The sequence below is a fragment of the Siniperca chuatsi genome, linkage group LG13 (assembly GCF_020085105.1).
Source record: "Siniperca chuatsi isolate FFG_IHB_CAS linkage group LG13, ASM2008510v1, whole genome shotgun sequence".
Taxonomy (NCBI): Eukaryota; Metazoa; Chordata; class Actinopteri; order Centrarchiformes; family Sinipercidae; genus Siniperca; species Siniperca chuatsi.
In genome coordinates, this window is record NC_058054.1 from 28,945,996 (window position 1) to 28,963,467 (window position 17,472).

General features: G+C 39.9%; 1 protein-coding gene across 3 annotated transcripts in view; it reads left to right on the forward strand.

The window, feature by feature from the left end:
- gad3 (glutamate decarboxylase 3) overlaps positions 1-17,472 on the forward strand; it is a 46,083-nt gene that overhangs the window by 24,468 nt on the left and 4,143 nt on the right. For all 3 annotated transcript variants that reach the window (XR_006380479.1, XM_044220081.1, XM_044220080.1), the window contains exons 11-13: positions 3,204-3,268; positions 3,701-3,779; positions 14,120-14,269. Coding sequence is in view for 2 of the 3 variants with exons in the window: in XM_044220081.1 (XP_044076016.1) it covers positions 3,204-3,268; positions 3,701-3,779; positions 14,120-14,269 (294 nt within the window). In the remaining variant the exon portion in view is untranslated. The remainder of the gene's footprint in view (positions 1-3,203; positions 3,269-3,700; positions 3,780-14,119; positions 14,270-17,472) is intronic.

Genomic DNA, 17,472 nt, shown 5'->3' on the forward strand with positions numbered 1-17,472 from the left:
TAAACATAGCCCTCCACTTCATCCTCCAGCACCTGGACTCCTCAGGAACCTATGCCAGGATCCTGTTTGTGGACTTCAGCTCCACCTTCAATGCTATCATCTGCTGCTGAGTGTGCCTGACTCCACATGCAGGTGGATCACAGATTTCCTGTCCGACAGGAGGCAGCGCGTGAGGCTGGCGAAACATGTCTCTGACTTCCAGACCATCAGCATGGGTTCCCCCCAAGTAGGGCTGGGCGATATGGTTTATAAATAATATCTCGATATTTTAAGGCTATGCTGCGATATGTGAAATATATCTTGATATACACAGTTTCTCTAAAATAACATGCTGTAAATTCTCAAATAGTGCAAACATATGATGATTTTGTGGAATATGATGCATTGCTGTAGATTAAACTACCCAACAGTATATACAGTAGTTGAAGGTAGACCAGCGAAAACACTGAAAACTCAAATATGACTGTCATCTGCTATATCGCACATTAATTAATATGTGAATATATTCAAGATATCGCCCAGCCATACCCCCAAGGCTGCTTCCTTTCCCCTCTGTTCTTCTCCCTGTACACCAATAGCTGCACCTCCAATCTGTCAAGCTCCTGAAGTTGGTGGATGACACCACCCTCATTGGGCTCATCTTTGATGGGGATGAGTGTGCTTACAGGTGGGAGATTGACCACCTGGTGACCTGGTGCAGTCAGAAAAACGTGGAGCTTAATGCTCTGAAGACAATGGAGATGGTTCTGGATTACAGGAAGAACCCAGCCCCACCCACCCCCATCACCCTGTGACTCCCCAGTCGACACTGTGTAGTCCTTCCGCTTCCTGGGCACCATCATCATCCAAGACCTCACCAACAAAGCCCAGCAGAAGATGTCTTTCCTGATGCAGCTGAAGAAATTCAACCTGCCAAAGATAATGATGGTGCACTTCTACACCGCCATCATCAAGTCCATCCTCACCTCCTCCATCACCATCTGTTAAGCTGCTGCCACCGCCAAGGACAAGGGCAGACTGCAGCTTATCATTCGCTCCGCCAAGAAGGTGACTGACTGCAATCTACCTTCCCTCCAGGACATGTACACTGTTTCAGACACTCCCCTTGGCAGGAGGCCAAAACTTCACGCCACGTCTTCCCATAGTGCAGAATACTCATACTGTAAACTTTTATACATTCCCATGTAAATATTTTTCACATTGCACATCCCTGCACAAACTTTAATTTAAATAAGTCATATTGTACGTTTTCTTTATTACTATATATTTTTCTTCATTCTTCGGCTGTGGCTTAGTGGTAGAGCAGGTTGTCCACCAATCGGGAGGTCGGCGGTTTGATCCTGGCTTCCCTCAGTTCACATGTCGAAGTGTCCTTGGGCAAGACACTGAACCCCAAATTGCTCCAGAGGGCCATGCCTTTGGTGTGTGAATGATTAGTTTCTTTGTACTGATGAGCAGTTCTGCCGTTAGTGTATGAAGCCATCAACCTGTCTCTTAGACCCCATTCTAACTAGTCTGCTTAAAGAAGTTTTACCCTTAGTTAGCACTTCTTTACTGGATATGATCAATCTGTCTTTATTAACAGGCTATGTACCACAGTCCTTTAAAGTAGCTTTAATTAAACCGCTTCTTAAAAACCCCACTCTTGATCCTGGGGTTTTAGCCAACTATAGACCTATATCTAACCTTCCCTTTCTCTCTAAGATCCTTGAGAAAGCAATCGCCAATCAGTTGTGTGACTTTCTAAATAACAACATTTTATTGAGGATTTTCAGTCAGGATTTAGAGTGCATCATAGCACAGAGACAGAAATGACCTTTTAATTGCATCAGACAATGGACTTGTCTCTGTACTTGTCTTGTTAGACCTTAGTGCTGCGTTCAACACCATTGATCATCACATCCTATTACAGAGACTGGAACATTTAATTGGCATTAAAGGAGCCGCACTAAGCTGGTTTAAATCCTATCTATTAAAGATATAGTTACTCTAGATGGCATTGACATGGCCTCCAGCACCACCGTAAGGAATCTCAGAATTAACTTTGATCAGGATTTATCTTCAAGGACTGCCTTTTTTCATCTACGTAACATTGCAAAAAATCAGGCACATGCTTTTATCTCCTCACGCCTTGATTATTGTAACAGCCTGTTCACTTGTCTTTATCAAAAAACTTTGAAACGACTGCAGACTGTACAGAACTCAGCTGCTAGGCTGTTAACCAGGACCAAGAGGTACGACCACATGACACCTGTTTCAGCCTCTTTACATTGGCTCCCTGTTTGTTTTAGGATTGACTTTAAGATCTTATTGATTACTTTTAAGGCTCTTCATGGCTCCAGATTATATTTTAGACCTTGTAATCCCTTATGAACCTTCACGTAGTCTGAGATCTTCGGGCAGGGGTCTCCTGTCTGTTCCTGAGTCCAGGATGAAAACTAAGGGGGACAGAGCTTTTGCCATCAGGGCCCCGAGGCTGTGGAACAACCTGCCCGAAGAAATTAGGCTGTCTGAGTCAGAGTCTCTTTAAGTCTCTTCTCAAAATGCATTTTTATTGCATAAAGTATATCCTGATCTTACCTGAGCTATCTGTTTATTTTACTGGTTTATTTCTCTCTTGTGAAGCACTTTGTTTTGATAAGTGCTCTATAAATAAAGTTTATTATTATTTTACTTGCTTCATCTTTCTTTATATTTCTACTCTGTTTATTGTTTTACACCAAAATACCAAAGCTAATTCCTTGTATGTGTAAACCTACTTGGCAATAAAGCTGATTCTGATTCTGAACTCCTTCTGTTTGTGGTTGTAAAAATTAAAAGAGGATGGCCACTAAAGCATTCTAAGTAGTCCAGTTTTAAAAAGTTATAAGAGACAGTTACAAACATCCAATGTTGGGGATTAAGGCAACTAAATGAGCCTTTTCCTTAACAAGTTCAGATCCACAAACTTGGACTCCTATTTTAAACAAAACTTTTGTTGACAACGATCAGATTGTACAGTCACACAAATGCACACAAATACTGCATCACAATTAATATTTTTAGCAGATGCATTATGCACTTTGTAGGCATACTGTTTATAGGCTGATTGGATCATGTAACCAGTGTCACACACACATACATGCATGTGCTGATACAGCCAGAATGTGTAGGACTTAAATTAATCTGTATGTCTTGTGAGGACTTTGACTCTGTCCCTCCAGGCAGCCTGGGGTGGAGGCCTGCTGATGTCAGACAGACATAGGATGAAACTACAGGGCATCGAAAGGTAACGGCATCAACACAACTCACGACCACTTCACACAGCAGTCTTTATTTCTCTGAGCCTACAGCTCACTGTGAATTCAGCTTGAATGATAAAGCAAAGCATGTTGCCATCTGACACTGTTATCAAACACTGAATCGGTTGGTAGAACTGAATGGAAATTCCTCTGATAAATAACAGATGTGCCACTTGACCTGATTTCCTTTCTTTAAATCCTTGCCTGGCTATTTTGTGTGTGCATTACTGTGTGTATTATTTTGCATAGGCTACTTCTGGGTGGTTGTGGTGTGTCATCCTTTATTATATGAGACAAACAAAAAGCTCCCTTGTTTAAGAAATTGGCCAGATGTTTTTGCACAGTTAGCAGCAGGGTCTGAGGTTGCCAGTGTCATTAGTCAGTATGGAATTGTTACATTTGAAATGCTTGTTTTCCAGAGCCTGGTCTGTGACATGGAATCCTCACAAGATGATGGGCGTCCCTCTGCAGTGCTCTGTCATACTGATTAAGAAGAGAGTAAGAAATTATCCCCTACTCTTCAATATAAATGTTCATTACAAAATGTATGTCAGCTAGCTTCAGGGATGGCAATGTCAGGCTGTTTCTCAGTCGATCCACCACTTAAAACAACTATTAGATGGATTGACATCCCACTTTGTACAGACATGCATGGTGCCCAGATGATGAATCCTATTAACTCGGGTGATCCGACTTTTCCTTTAGTGCCACCATGAGGTTGACATCTGTTCAGAGTAAAATGTCTTAACAACTGTTAGATGGATTGCCACGAAATTTAGTTTATTCATGGACATAGTGAACTTTGGTGGTAAAATTTCAAGCTACCCAAACAGCTAGTATGGCTGTTGACTGTAAATCATGTTCCCCAAAAAGTTTCTGTACAATTCACTATGGTTTTTATATCCTCAGTATCACACACTGTAAACCCCAATTCACTCACTCAACTTAAATGGACTCAACTTATTGGAAACAACTTGCACAAACTTTTAGTGTGGTACAATACAGTAGCATTAAAGTTATGAGTACACAAAATAACTGTGCTGACTAGAAATTTGGATAGTCACACATTTGTGTTTTTAAGCATAGAATTCTATATCATATTAACAGGGAATATATATCTTAAGCTATATGACGTAAAATTACCAGGTTACTGAATGCTTGTTTATTTTTCTGTTTATTACATACAAACAAAATGATATGTCATAACTTAGTTGTTTGATGTACAAACAACAATTATATATTGTAATTTTAAAGTCAAATTAAAATGTTTTTTTTTTAGAAAAATCCCAGTTCACTCACTCTGCTCAAAGGTTTATTGGAAATGGCTGCACACAAAACTTCCCAGTATGGTCAATGACAGTTATGAGTTCACCTGACACAAAATACATGTGTCACATGACCCTCGTCCTGGAGATTTCTGTCAGTTTAACATTTTCAACCCAATGATGTGTTTTAATAACAGAATTCTGTCATATTAAGTGGAAATATCTATCTTATTAAGTTGTTAAATGTATATATTAATGGCTTTTCAACACAAACACAATAATGTGAAATTATTTGGGGTACAATCAACTAATACATATTAAAAATCTTATGGTCAACTTAACATTATGTTATTCATTTTCTAACAAGTATTTTTTAGTGCAATTAACAAAAATCTTTTAATTATGTTGACGCATTTGTAATTGTGCATTTTAACTATATATTTGATGCAGTTTAAACCTATTTATTTTATTTTATAAAACTTAATTCGTGTGCATTACCCATAAAATATTTACGTTTCAAAATGTAATTAAACCAGTGTTCTATACACAAAAATATTGGGTCAAAAGATCTACTTCTGTTATGCTAAATGTATTATGAAAATTGAGTTAACTACACACATTTGTGTTATATTTACATATTGAATATTTTCTGCCATATTTACCCATTTTTACAATGACTTTTTGAACTACACCGTTAACCCGGACAAGTTGACTTAATTTTAAAAAAATTGAGGTAACTGATTGCCTGAAAGAGTTTGAGTGATTGATAATGTAGAAACCTTTTTGAGTGAAATTGATTCGCTAATAGATTGGAACTAACAATTTAAGTTCAATACAATAAAAGCCAAAATATTTGTACTTAAAAGTCTGCAGGAACATCAGCTCTTTGCCTGACTATTCAATTCAGCATTTTAAGTTACAGTGACTAGATTTCCCAGTTTCATTTTGTTTTCTTTATCATTCATTTAAGTCAAATACTTAAGTTAAGTAAACTCAAAATGTGTCTTGTACACTCATAAACACACAATGTAGTGCATTTATTAGAAGTGTATTTACAATGACACAAGAGCAATAAAACACATTGTTGTTGACATATACATAAAAACATTTGATGTACCATTTTCCTTCCTAAAAAAATATTTGTATTCATTTCATTAGGGCAGGGCAGAACTACACTTGGAAGCTGAATTTTTAGATTTTGAATCTTGGATGTCAAATCACCTCTACCCAGTTCCAACATCACCTGTTGAATAAAGTTAAAATGCAGTTCAGTTCATAAATTGGAGTTCATACATTGTGGGAGACAGGAGGTACATTGTCTGAGGTTCTTAACTTCATCCATGACAACACTGACTTCCAGCCTTTTGGACCACATCTTCCTGAAGGCAGAGGACTCCTACAGGAATGTCTTTGAAGGCAATCTCATCATCAATATCCTAACAGAGTGTGGGAGACAAGAAAGAAAGGACACAATATTGCCAGTTAACATATATGTAGTACTCCCATTTTACTAGTGAACCATGATTTGTCTGCACAATCTGACTGGAATTTGAGCATTAATAGCCTAAAATGTAAAATAAATAAAGTTACTCACAGAGCTACTCTTGTCATTAAACAAGCCCTGATCATGCCCAGACAAGTAATGCAATCAAACTCAGTATTTTTAAGTAATATGTATTTAAATTGTTTAAAAAGAAACAAATTCCGGCTAACATTGTATAGACAGCTTGCCCAAGAACTGGAATGTCTAGTACACTGAGAAAATCAGCCACATCCACATCAGTGGCTTCAGCTTGGGTCAGTTATTAGCTGTCCATTTGGGAGAAAATTTTATGTATTGCCCTGTCAGCTTGCACACCTTTTAGCTGCCTAGCGAGCAATTTGTCAGCTTTATCACCTAACTCAAAATAAGTTTGTTTGAGCTTATGAATATATTTTCCAACAAGAGTATGGTTAAACTCATACTTTATTTTCAAGATAGCATTGAGGGTGTCTTCAGAGCTTTCGGTAGGTGTCCTCTAATCCAGCTAGTTCAGCTTCGATGACAGATAGACACCTTAGCCTGGCTCTTTTACAGATGATTGGTACAAGATGATGTGACCCCTCATTACAGCTTTGAAGGACTCCCAAAGAATTGAATCTGAGACAGCGCCCTTATCATTGATAAGCAGGAAATCTGAGATCTTGGCAGAAATTTAATCACAAAAAGATATATCTGAATGTAGACAAGGTTTAAACTTCCAATTGTAGTGACGTACATGGAGGCTGATATTAATTTCCATTAAAAGAGGGGTATGATTGGAAATTAGAGTACTATGATAGGCTGAACTGACTGCGTTTGAGATTAGTTTCAAGTCAACTAGAAAATAATCAATTCTGGTAAAGCTACCATGTACAGGAGAAAAGGGTGCTGAAGCCACCAGATGTCAACCAAGTCCAGGGACTTTACATGATTAAGAAGAACTGAGACAGATTTTAACGGTGGGGCTATTTTAGATGAAGATCTGTCCAATCAGGGGTCAAAAAAATAGTTAAATTCCTACTAGTAATTACATTATGATTATTGTGTTCAGCAAGGAGGTTGAAAACTTTGCAGAAAAAAATCAGGGCTGTCCAAATACAAAAACACATCTCCCACCTGGGTCAGTGATCATGGACTTACAAATACAAATGGAATGGTTTTGCAGATAAGAATGGAAACACCTCTCACCTTGGAAGAGAAGGTGGATTGGTACACCTGTGACACCCACACAGATTTCAAGCGCCTCTGTTCTGTTGGATGGATGTGGGTTTCCTGTAAAAAAAAAAAAAAAACATCATAACCATCCTGCATATAAAAGAACGAGCAGCAGGGAATAAAGACTGACATGTAACAAACAAAAATCTGGCAGTGTAACGATTACCAAAAACAAAACCCCAAAAACAAACCCAAAGCCGCAAAAGATAACTAGGTGGCACATCCCACTTGCTACTGAGGAGGCTGCCGGGTAACAGAGCCAACTAAACTGTGCACTAAAAAGCCAGCCCATACCAACAGCACCACATGCTCCTCCACAATATGTAGAATAACAAAGTAATGAGTATTGAAGTATTAAATTAGGAATCCTGGTGGGTACTATATGTACCAAAACAAATGCAGTAAATATCACGCACCTAACCCTAACCCAAAAACATTGTAATGCTTAATACTCAACATATGTACAATTTAAGTAGTAAAGTGCTACATCTTAACATCAGTCATATAGCAGCATAGAATTATGCCGAATGCCATGTAAATGGAACATATTTAGTGTTAGTTGGTTTAGCCAGTTAAGTTTTATTTGCTCATCAAACCATTCAGCATAAGTCAGCATCTCAAAAATGTTAACTGTGTTGTTGTAGACAACTTGGAGTTTCTTCTTCACCCCGTTGAAGGACTGCTGCTGGGAAGACACCTTGGCTATGTAGTAATATTGTTACTCTTACTCAGTTTGAAGATCTCAAACTACATGAAGGTTCATAAGGGATTACAAGGTCTAAAATATAATCTGGAGCCAGGCCATGAAGAGCCTTAAAAGTAATCAATAAGATCTTAAAATCAATCCTAAAACAAACAGGGAGCCAATGTAAAGAGGCTAAAACAGGTGTGATGTGATCATACCTCTTGGTCCTGGTTAACAGCCGAGCAGCTGAGTTCTGTACAGTCTGCAGTCGAGTCAAAGTTTTTAGATTAAGACGAGTGAACAGAATGTTACAATAATCAAGGTGTGAGGAGATAAAAGCATGTACAACAGTTTCTGCATCACTAAGATTTAGAATAGATCGGATTTTTGCAATATTTCTGAGGTGATAAAAACATGATTGGACAAGCTTAGTGATATGTTGCTCAAAACATAAATTTCTATCAAACAGGCCACCAAGATTTCTTTCAACAGGCTTGATATGTTGTGACAGGTTATCAGTAGATGGCAGTATTTGTTTAGTGATGTGTTGGGGCCCAATAACAAGGATTTCAGTTTTATTTGAGTTGAGCTGAAGAAAATTTATCGACATCCAGTTTTTTATGTCAGACAGGCAGTCCTGCAGAGAACTCAGCGTATTAAGGTCAGTGGGCTTGACAGGGAGGTACAACTGTGTGTCATCCGCATAACAATGAAAAGAAATACCATGTCTGCGAATAACATCACTCAAGGAAAGCATGTATAAGGAGAACAGTATTGATCCTAGAATTGAACCTTGAGGCACACTGTACTTGATATGGGAAAAGGATGACATGTCCTTTTTAATGGCGACACAGAATTTCCTATTGGACAAATAAGACGAGAACCAGTCTAGTGCAGTGCCAGATATGCCCACCCAGTGCCTTGATCAATAGTGATCAAAAGGCAGCACTTAAGTCCAGCAGCACAAGAATTGAACACATGCCTGCGTCTGCATTCATTAAAAGGTCATTGGTGACTTTGAGAAGGGCTGTTTCAGTGCTGTGGTGATTGGAACTTTTCAAAGGTATTATTGTTTTCCACAACAGCAAGAAGCTGCTTAGATACAAGTTTTTTGAGAACCTTGGAAATAAAAGGCAGTTTGGAGATTGGACGATAGTTGTCCAGGAGGGTGGGATCAAGCCCAGGTTTTTTTAGGACTGGCTGGACACAAGCAGTTTTAAAGTAATCTGGGATGCAGCCAGTAGACAGCGAGCTGTTCAAAATAGATGGCAAAAGGGGCGCAATACAATCCATAACGTCCAATAAAAACCTAGTTGGGATTTTGTCCAGAGGGCTGGAGGATACTCTCATAAGAGACATGATGTCTGCGAGTTCAGGCAGCGTAACAGCAGAAAAATTGCTTAAAGAATCCCTGAGCAGGTGATCCACATCTAAAAAGGCAGGATTGGGGGTGATATCAGATCTTATTAACTCCACCTTTCCAGCAAAGTGCAAAAGAAACTTTTCACAATCAGCAGGGGCACAAGGAGAGGCTGGGTTAACTAACTGATCCACAGTCTTAAATAGGAATCTGAGGTTGTGCTGATGGGCAGAAATAAGTGCAGAGAAATAACATGTTCTTGCATCCTTCACCATCCTATTGTAAAGAAATAATAACTCTTTCATGGCCACAAAGCTTTTACAGCTTCGAATACTGTTATTTAACCATTGGCTGTTTTTCTAGTCTTTGAGTTTGGTCTACTTTTCAGAGGAGCTGTGAGATCTAAGGTTGAAGAACACAGGGAGTTAAAAGAATCGACCAAATCGTTGGTGTTGGAGGAATCGGGAAACACATTGCCAGGAGAATTGAACAGTGTACAGAATTTTGGCCAGACACATGTTGTTGTAAGTTAAAAGAGTTAGAAATATTTAAAAAATCAGCAGCAAGGGCATTAGAAGAGTCATCAACATGAATATTCTATCATAATTTAAAACAAGACTGGATAAAAACTCCAGGGGGGCAAATATGACCAAGTTTAAACATGAGCACTTCAAAGGAGGAAAAATCATTGGACGCTTACGCTTTAAATGCTTCCTTTAAATAATAACAAGGCCACCACCACGATCACAGTCCCTTGGGCGGTTAAAGCAGTCATAATCTGGAGGGCACAATTCTGCTGTGATCACTAGGACGTAACCAGGATTCTGTTAAGAACACGAACTCTAAATCAGTCGAAGAGATAAAATCATTTAAAATAAACGTTTTGTTAGAGAGGGATCTCACATTGAGAAGATCCATCTTAAAAAGTCTGTGCTGGGTTAGCCAAGAGTAAATCTCTACTTTGAGCAGCTTGTCACTAAAGAATAAGGCAGTGTTGTAATTTTGTATATTCATTGAACGTAACAGAGTGACCAATGATAGAGGGTTTACAGGAAAATACTCGTGTCTTATTGGCTGACAACTCTGTCAATTCTTCACAGCAGTGACACAAACATCCTCTCATGCTGAGTTAAGAAAACGTAAATGTCTGGATGAGTTCTAAGTTACATGAACATGATCTGCGCAGAGCATAAGTTACCTGTACAGACACAGCTAACCTACTTTGGATTGCGCTGTAGCCAGCTGAACCGTTAGCTAGTCATTTTATTTTGCTAATTTAATGGTCTGCCTCGAAGAACGAGTGAGAGCCTCCGCTCAGTGACTGACCAGCAGGAGGAGAAACAACTGGCGAGCCAGAATATCTTCACATCGGACTCTCTGACTAACTGTCAGGATTTATTTCAACCAAACCAGAGTTGGTGATTGTTGGAACAGTTTTAGACTAACCAAGATGGTTTGGATGAGTTTGATTTTGTTCCTGTCGAGTCTGAATCAAAAGTGACGAGTAACGAGGCGATTAAGCTGCTCTTAGTTCGGTGAAAGAGAGAAACGTGAATTCAGGAGGTGTAACGTCATGGTTGTATTTTTCTGTTTAAAATAAAACAGGTGTAAAAATATTTCCTTTCTTTAGCTGCTGCTTACCGTGCGTGTGTGTGCGCACGTGTGTGTGGTACAATGAAATGTGCTGGACAACAAAACAGAGCAGCTCAGCAATAAGAGGACTAGTCATAAAATATAGAACAGCCTATGAGATAAAACATTTAAAAGATGATAAGGTTCACAGTCTCAAGGACACTGTACAGGGTAAAAAGCAGAGTAAAAAAGGGAGTAAAAAGCGTAGTGTCTGTCAGAGGCTCTAACGGGTTGCCTTTGTTAGAGGGACGTTTGAGGCATCTCCCAAAACTAGAGATTCTGCAGATTCCATAGACAGGCCCGCTACTAACACCTCCGTGGTAAATACGTTTTGTGGTGCACTGGATGTCTCATTTATGCATCCCCTGTTTGGCAACAGATCAGCATGGACAGTTTTGATTGGTAACTCAGCCATCAGTGGTAACAGTCCCCCTGAACTGTGATGACCTTATCTGTAGTGTGTAGCATATATGTAGATGTTGTGTTAGGGTTAGAAAGTAGTCTTTAGATAGTAATACAAGTTTTATGTTTGTTCATTCTGTCGCTGACCACCACAAAATATATTGCAAATTAAACAGCACACTAGTAAGTAGCAGAACTGTAGTCAGGAGCAGAAAAGTAGCTTGTATATCTTCAATTTCATTATTAATGTTAGTATCTGTTTTAACTTCTCAGGTTAACCAGAAACACGAGAGGACAGGCATCCAGCACAGCAAACAGCAGTAGTCATACAATGCAGAACAATTAAATAAATGAAATTTAGGCAGCAGTGTTTCAGGCAGAACAGCAGGGAGCCCTCAGCCTCAGCCCCAGATCCACAGGTCTGGGCTTAGCCCCGTTAATACAACCTAGACGGCAGACTGGCGAGGAGACAACACGGAGCTCTGGAAACACGTCTACTCCATCACTGCACACGAGCGCCCCTCTTCAGGAGATATTTTTACACCAATTTCCTTAATACACCATTTTACCATTACATATTTAAGTTGTATTGACGTAAACATTGAAACTCAAATTTAGGTTTTATTTCTACTGAAAAAAATTCAGTTACACAAACACAGAAATATACTCAGCCTTTACATTTGACTTAGCTTTGACTCATGTTTACTAAATGATGTGTACAAGAAAATAAGAAGTCGGTAAAAACAGACAATTACAGCAGTTTAATGTCAAGAAAACAAAACATCTTTGTGTTCAGCATAACACTGGAACTCTTGTTGTAATAATGTGTTTTTGTTACGTAGAGTGAATGCAAATTATTCATTATATTGAACAAGGTATTGACTACATGTCACATGAACATAAAAATATTAGTAGATATTTTTACAACCATTGTTTTAGTTAACTATCGAAAGATGTGCTAAGTGATAAGTGCACAATGTCTTGAACTAATTAGACTCAATACATTTTAGTAAAATGAACTCAAAAATCAAAACTTGCTGACTTAACATAAAAAAATGTCAAGCTGACATGGGATGAGTGTTTGTGTCAAGTGAACATAAGGTTTTTATGTCACTGTGACAGTCCTGAACATTTGTGTGGCTCTACACAAAAATGCTGTGTCATGAATGAATTGGGGTTTACAGAGTAAAATAAAAGTCAACATCTTGTGCTTCAAGTCAACTTTTCTCAATATTTATCCAACCCCACCAACTTTCCCTTGCCTGAACAAAGAGGTGAGCATGAAAGCTCCAGAAAGAGCTTCTTTTCTGAGGACCAGCCCTATAAACGGGATTCTGTTGACTGAGTGATGAAGTTACACCAGTGGTGTAACTCAGAATGAATACGCACAAACAGTCCTGAATTACATCCTCAGGAGGCTTTTACGCTTTATGCTCGCCTGAGACACTGTGACGCCACTTTTAGCACGCGCACCCTCGCGCCGGGGACACTGCGTCGGGCACAAACAAAGCTTTACAGTCCTCAATTACCTTCTCAGGAGCACATTGAATTGGCAATCCTGAACCTGTCTATGTCTATGAGGAAGCTATAGGATAACAAAAAACAATCCTTTTTTTTCTTTCCAGTTTTAAACAACCTGGGTCTAATTATCACATGGTCTTGAGTGAGTCCACTGAGACCTCAAACTGCTTTTTTAACAGCCTATAGCCAGCTAAAAAGCCGAGGTCTAAACAAACGTAGTAGACATTCAAGTTTTTACCTAAATAATTCATCATGACTATCTTTCACTCTGCAAAGCCACTTCTGGGTTCAGCCTTCTGGTCATCCTGGAAACTTAAAGTGTGAATCTCAAAGGTGTAAATGAGCTGAAATTGTTAGCAGCAGCAGAAGATCAGGCAGCATTTTTCTGCATTATTCTCATTGGGCCTCATGCATGAATCATTAAATTGTGCGCACGAACAATTTAAGAACGTTTGTGGTAGGTCACTGTCCAGTGTAATATCAGACTGCACCCCCGACAGAGAAACCTCTCCAAAATGTGCTCATCCATCTATCCATCTATCCATCATCCATCGTCTGTTGTTTCAACAGTAATAGTATGCCTGGCAGCAGACAGTCGCTTTTTGGTGTTAATTTTCAGATCAAACTTTTATTTTATTTTTTCCACTGAGTTCTTTCTTCTGCACATACAGTATTTATTGCATTGCATGCTTTGTGTATTTCTGGGCCAGTGACCCACTGCTCACACTTGAAAATAATATTAAGAATAAGAATACGATTTTTTTCTTAGCAAAACTTCATTAAATAAAGTTTATATCTCAGCAGAAGAAGTATTTTTTTCTTTTTGCTGCCCTTAGGTGGCATTTCCTTTCCTTTTTCTTGTTTGTTCTTTTGTCTGAGTTTAACATTACCTGTCAAATGTCAGTGGCTTGTTGGTTTGTGGCTTGCACACAGCACTTAAGTCTGCTGCCCTTATATGGGTTTATTGGGGCATTTCCATATGCTAATTGCAAATTTCCTGGCACACGGGTCCAATTTAAGATCAAACGCAATTCATCAACATACTCAGGTGGGTAAGAGCAAACTTGGCTTAATGCTTTGTGCAAGAACAAATATAAGAGAAAAATAAGAAAACATTCATGCATGAGGCCCATTATTGCTTTTATTCGTCACTCCATATATCATATATCTAAGGTTGTCCGTGTATAACCTCTAGCTGTATCTTGTATGAATGTTCCATGCCTGTCTCTTCTGCAGGGTCTCTTACAGGAGTGTAATGAGTTGGGGGCTGAGTACCTTTTCCAGACTGACAAACCCTACGATGTGAGCTATGATACTGGGGATAAGAGCATCCAGTGTGGCCGACATGTCGATGCCTTTAAACTTTGGCTCATGTGGAAGGCAAAGGTAATCATGTACAATATCAGTGTAACCCCAGTGTGATAAAGTTAAAATTCTTTTCACTCTTCCCGCTCTCATTCTGACTTTAAATCAGACTGATTCTAATCTTTGAGGAACCTTTCTGTTAATGCTGGAGACTTCCCTTCCCGGGGTTCTTCACTAAATCCATTCATTTTCTTTCCTTATATACCTCCAGACCAACTGCCTTAGTGGCTCATTTAACATAACTCTGGCAGGCTGTGGCTTGGCGGTAGAGCGGGTCGTCCACCAATCAGAAGGTCAGAAGTTCGATCCCAGCTTCCCCCAGCCCACATGTCAAAGTGTCTTTGGGCAAGACACTGAATCCCAAATTGCTCCCGAGTACTGTGCCTTCGGCGTGTGAATGAGTTAGTTTCTTTGGACTGATGAGCAGTTAGTTGCCATGTATATGAATTTACCCTTTACTCTGTGCACTAATGCAAGCTCACAAGCGTTACCAACTTATTTTGGATTTTGATGACTATTTGCATAACCCCCCATCCTGGTCCAGTTCCATGCAATCTGAAAAAGGCTGAAGCAGGGTGAATACATTGTTTACCGAAGGAATCACGTTAAGTTGAGGTTGGTTTCCGTGATGGCCAAATAAATCAGCTCGTCTTATTTCCTTTAAAATGTGTGTGCCACCATAGTCCAGGCTGACATCTCCTGGCAGGAGTCCAAACACACACAAATATACATAGAAATCACCCAGAACACACAGCTTTTATTAGGCGTTTTTGGACAGAGGAACTTTTTTTCGTAGTTCTAAGAACAGTTCATCAGAACACCAGAGTAGGTACTCTCCCCGCACAAGAGGAACATTAAAGTGTATGGTGATTGGTCAAACACGAGCCAATGCAGCACCGGCAACCGGCATTTTTTAAAAACCTGTGTAAAACATTAGCCATGTAAACAACAGCTCGTAACGGTAGTCTTAAAAATGGAAGAAAATATGGACAAATGGATCGACAGTGAAGTCCAGGCTTTATTGAGCCTAAATGCAATGGGGGAAATATAACGTGCAGAAGCGATGTTGCTATACCAACTGTCAGCTTACATTAGTTCAGCGTTCCTATTTGGCGGTGCTAATGCAAACAGAAAAAAGACCTTGAAGGTATGTAGTTATCCGGGCCTATTGTGTGTGCTTTTATTTTTTACTTTTCTCTTGCTGCTTTCTTACAATGCAGACGCTTTGCTGCTTGCTCTCCACTTTGCTTACATTCTTTTGCTGATATCCTTGTTTTTTCTGCTAAACATTATGGACAGCGGATCCTGGATATCACTGGGACTTTAATTTATGAAACACACAGAAGGCTACAACCATATTTTTGTAGCACTTATTACCTCTTCAGTACTGCGCAAGCGTGGCCTACAAACAACAAGGCCTTCTGTTTTGTCACTGTACCGAACTACAGTGACTGGAAACCTGAGATCAGCGAAGCTAGTTAGCAGCAAGATGCCCCCATTTTCCACAGACGACTTTCACAAACTCCAGAAAATTGCAGTGCTTGAAACGAAGATACACCGATTAGAAGTGAATTTGGAAGTAAATGGAATAATACCACTTTGCCACTGACTCAAAAGCAGTGGACAAGAGAATGCTAACACAAGGCTAACTAACACCAATAGAGTACTAAGAAACAGGAGGGTTGTTTGTCTGGCAATAAATCTGCATCCAGAAGTCATCTCTGGAACTCTCTTGGTGCAAAGCCTAAGAATCAGTAATTACCTTGGGAAATGGGAGGACGAGTGATAGCCACAGCCCAGCAGCCTGTGATTTGCGACTCTATTGGTTGGCCTGCACTACCATCCAGGCAGAGCGCCTCATCAGCCCCTGTGTTTAGTAGGACACAGCTGTGGACAGCTGCAGAAGGTAAAGTTAGCAACAAATCTCTCCAACAAGCAGGTGTACAACTTGAGAACAGATTTGCACCACTGCTGCAGGACCTTTCATCCTCACACAGCAGGTTAATCAGAATCAGAAATACTTCATTGATCCCCGAGGGGAAACTCTTTCGTTACAGCTGCTCACTGTCACGTCAGTGCACACAGGAAGAGAAGTACTAAGCAAATAAAAATATAATACACTATAATACAGGTAAGATAAATTAAGTACAAAGTGGATATAAGTATAAAAGCTAAAATAAGTCTAAGTACCAAAGTGGATTTAGAGGTTGATAAGTATGTATGCTATAATACAATGTAATAATATAAGTAATGAGTACTGTCAAGTTAAGTGTAGCTTATTAAAATGATGAGACGGAGGATATTGCACAGCAGTAATAGAAGTATGAATAAATATCAATAAATTAAACTGAAAAGAGTATATTGCACCGGAGTGTTAAACAGAGAATATTGCACAATTATTTTAAGTATTGCAGTGATGTTAATGATCCAATGTCCAGTTTAATGACTTAGGGTCATACAGACTGACACTTAGAGGGAGGAGTTAAAGAGTCTGATGGCCACAGGCAGGAATGACTTCCTGTGGTGCTCTGTGGTGCATTGTGGGGGGATGAGTCTTCCGCTGAAGGTGCTCCTTTGTTTGACCAGCGCGTCATGGAGCGGGTGGGAGACGCTGTCCAAGATGGCGTGTAGTTTGGCCAGCATCCTCCTCTCTGACACCACCGCCAGAGAGTCCAGCTCCACCCCCACAATGTCACCGGCCTTACAGATCAGTTTGTTGAGTCTGTTAACGTCCGCTACCCTCAGCCTGCTGCCCCAGCATGCAACAGCATACAGGATAGACCCTGGCCACCACAGACTCATAAAACATCTTCAGCATTGTCCGGCAGATGTTGAAGGACCTCAGCCTCCTCAGAAAATAGAGGCGGCTCTGGCCCTTCCTGTAAACAGCTTGAGTGTTCTTAGCCCAGTACAGTTTCTTGTCCATGTGTACTCCCAGGTACTTGTACTCCTGTACAATCTCCACACTGACACACAGGCTTTTAGCACCCCGGGGCAAACACCATCAGGACCTGCAGACTTTTTTGAGTGGAGTTTCATCAGCTGTCCTCTCACCTGGTCAGCAGTCAGGCACAAAGCAGAGGCTACAGGCGGGGGAGGGGGGGAGTCGTCAGTCTGGAGAGGGCCGTTAGCCTGAGAGCCAGTTGAGGGGGGAGTAGGACTCTCCCAGGAAGATGGAGGAGGGGGAGCAGTGGAGAATTGTAGAAGCTAAAGGCTACAAGGAA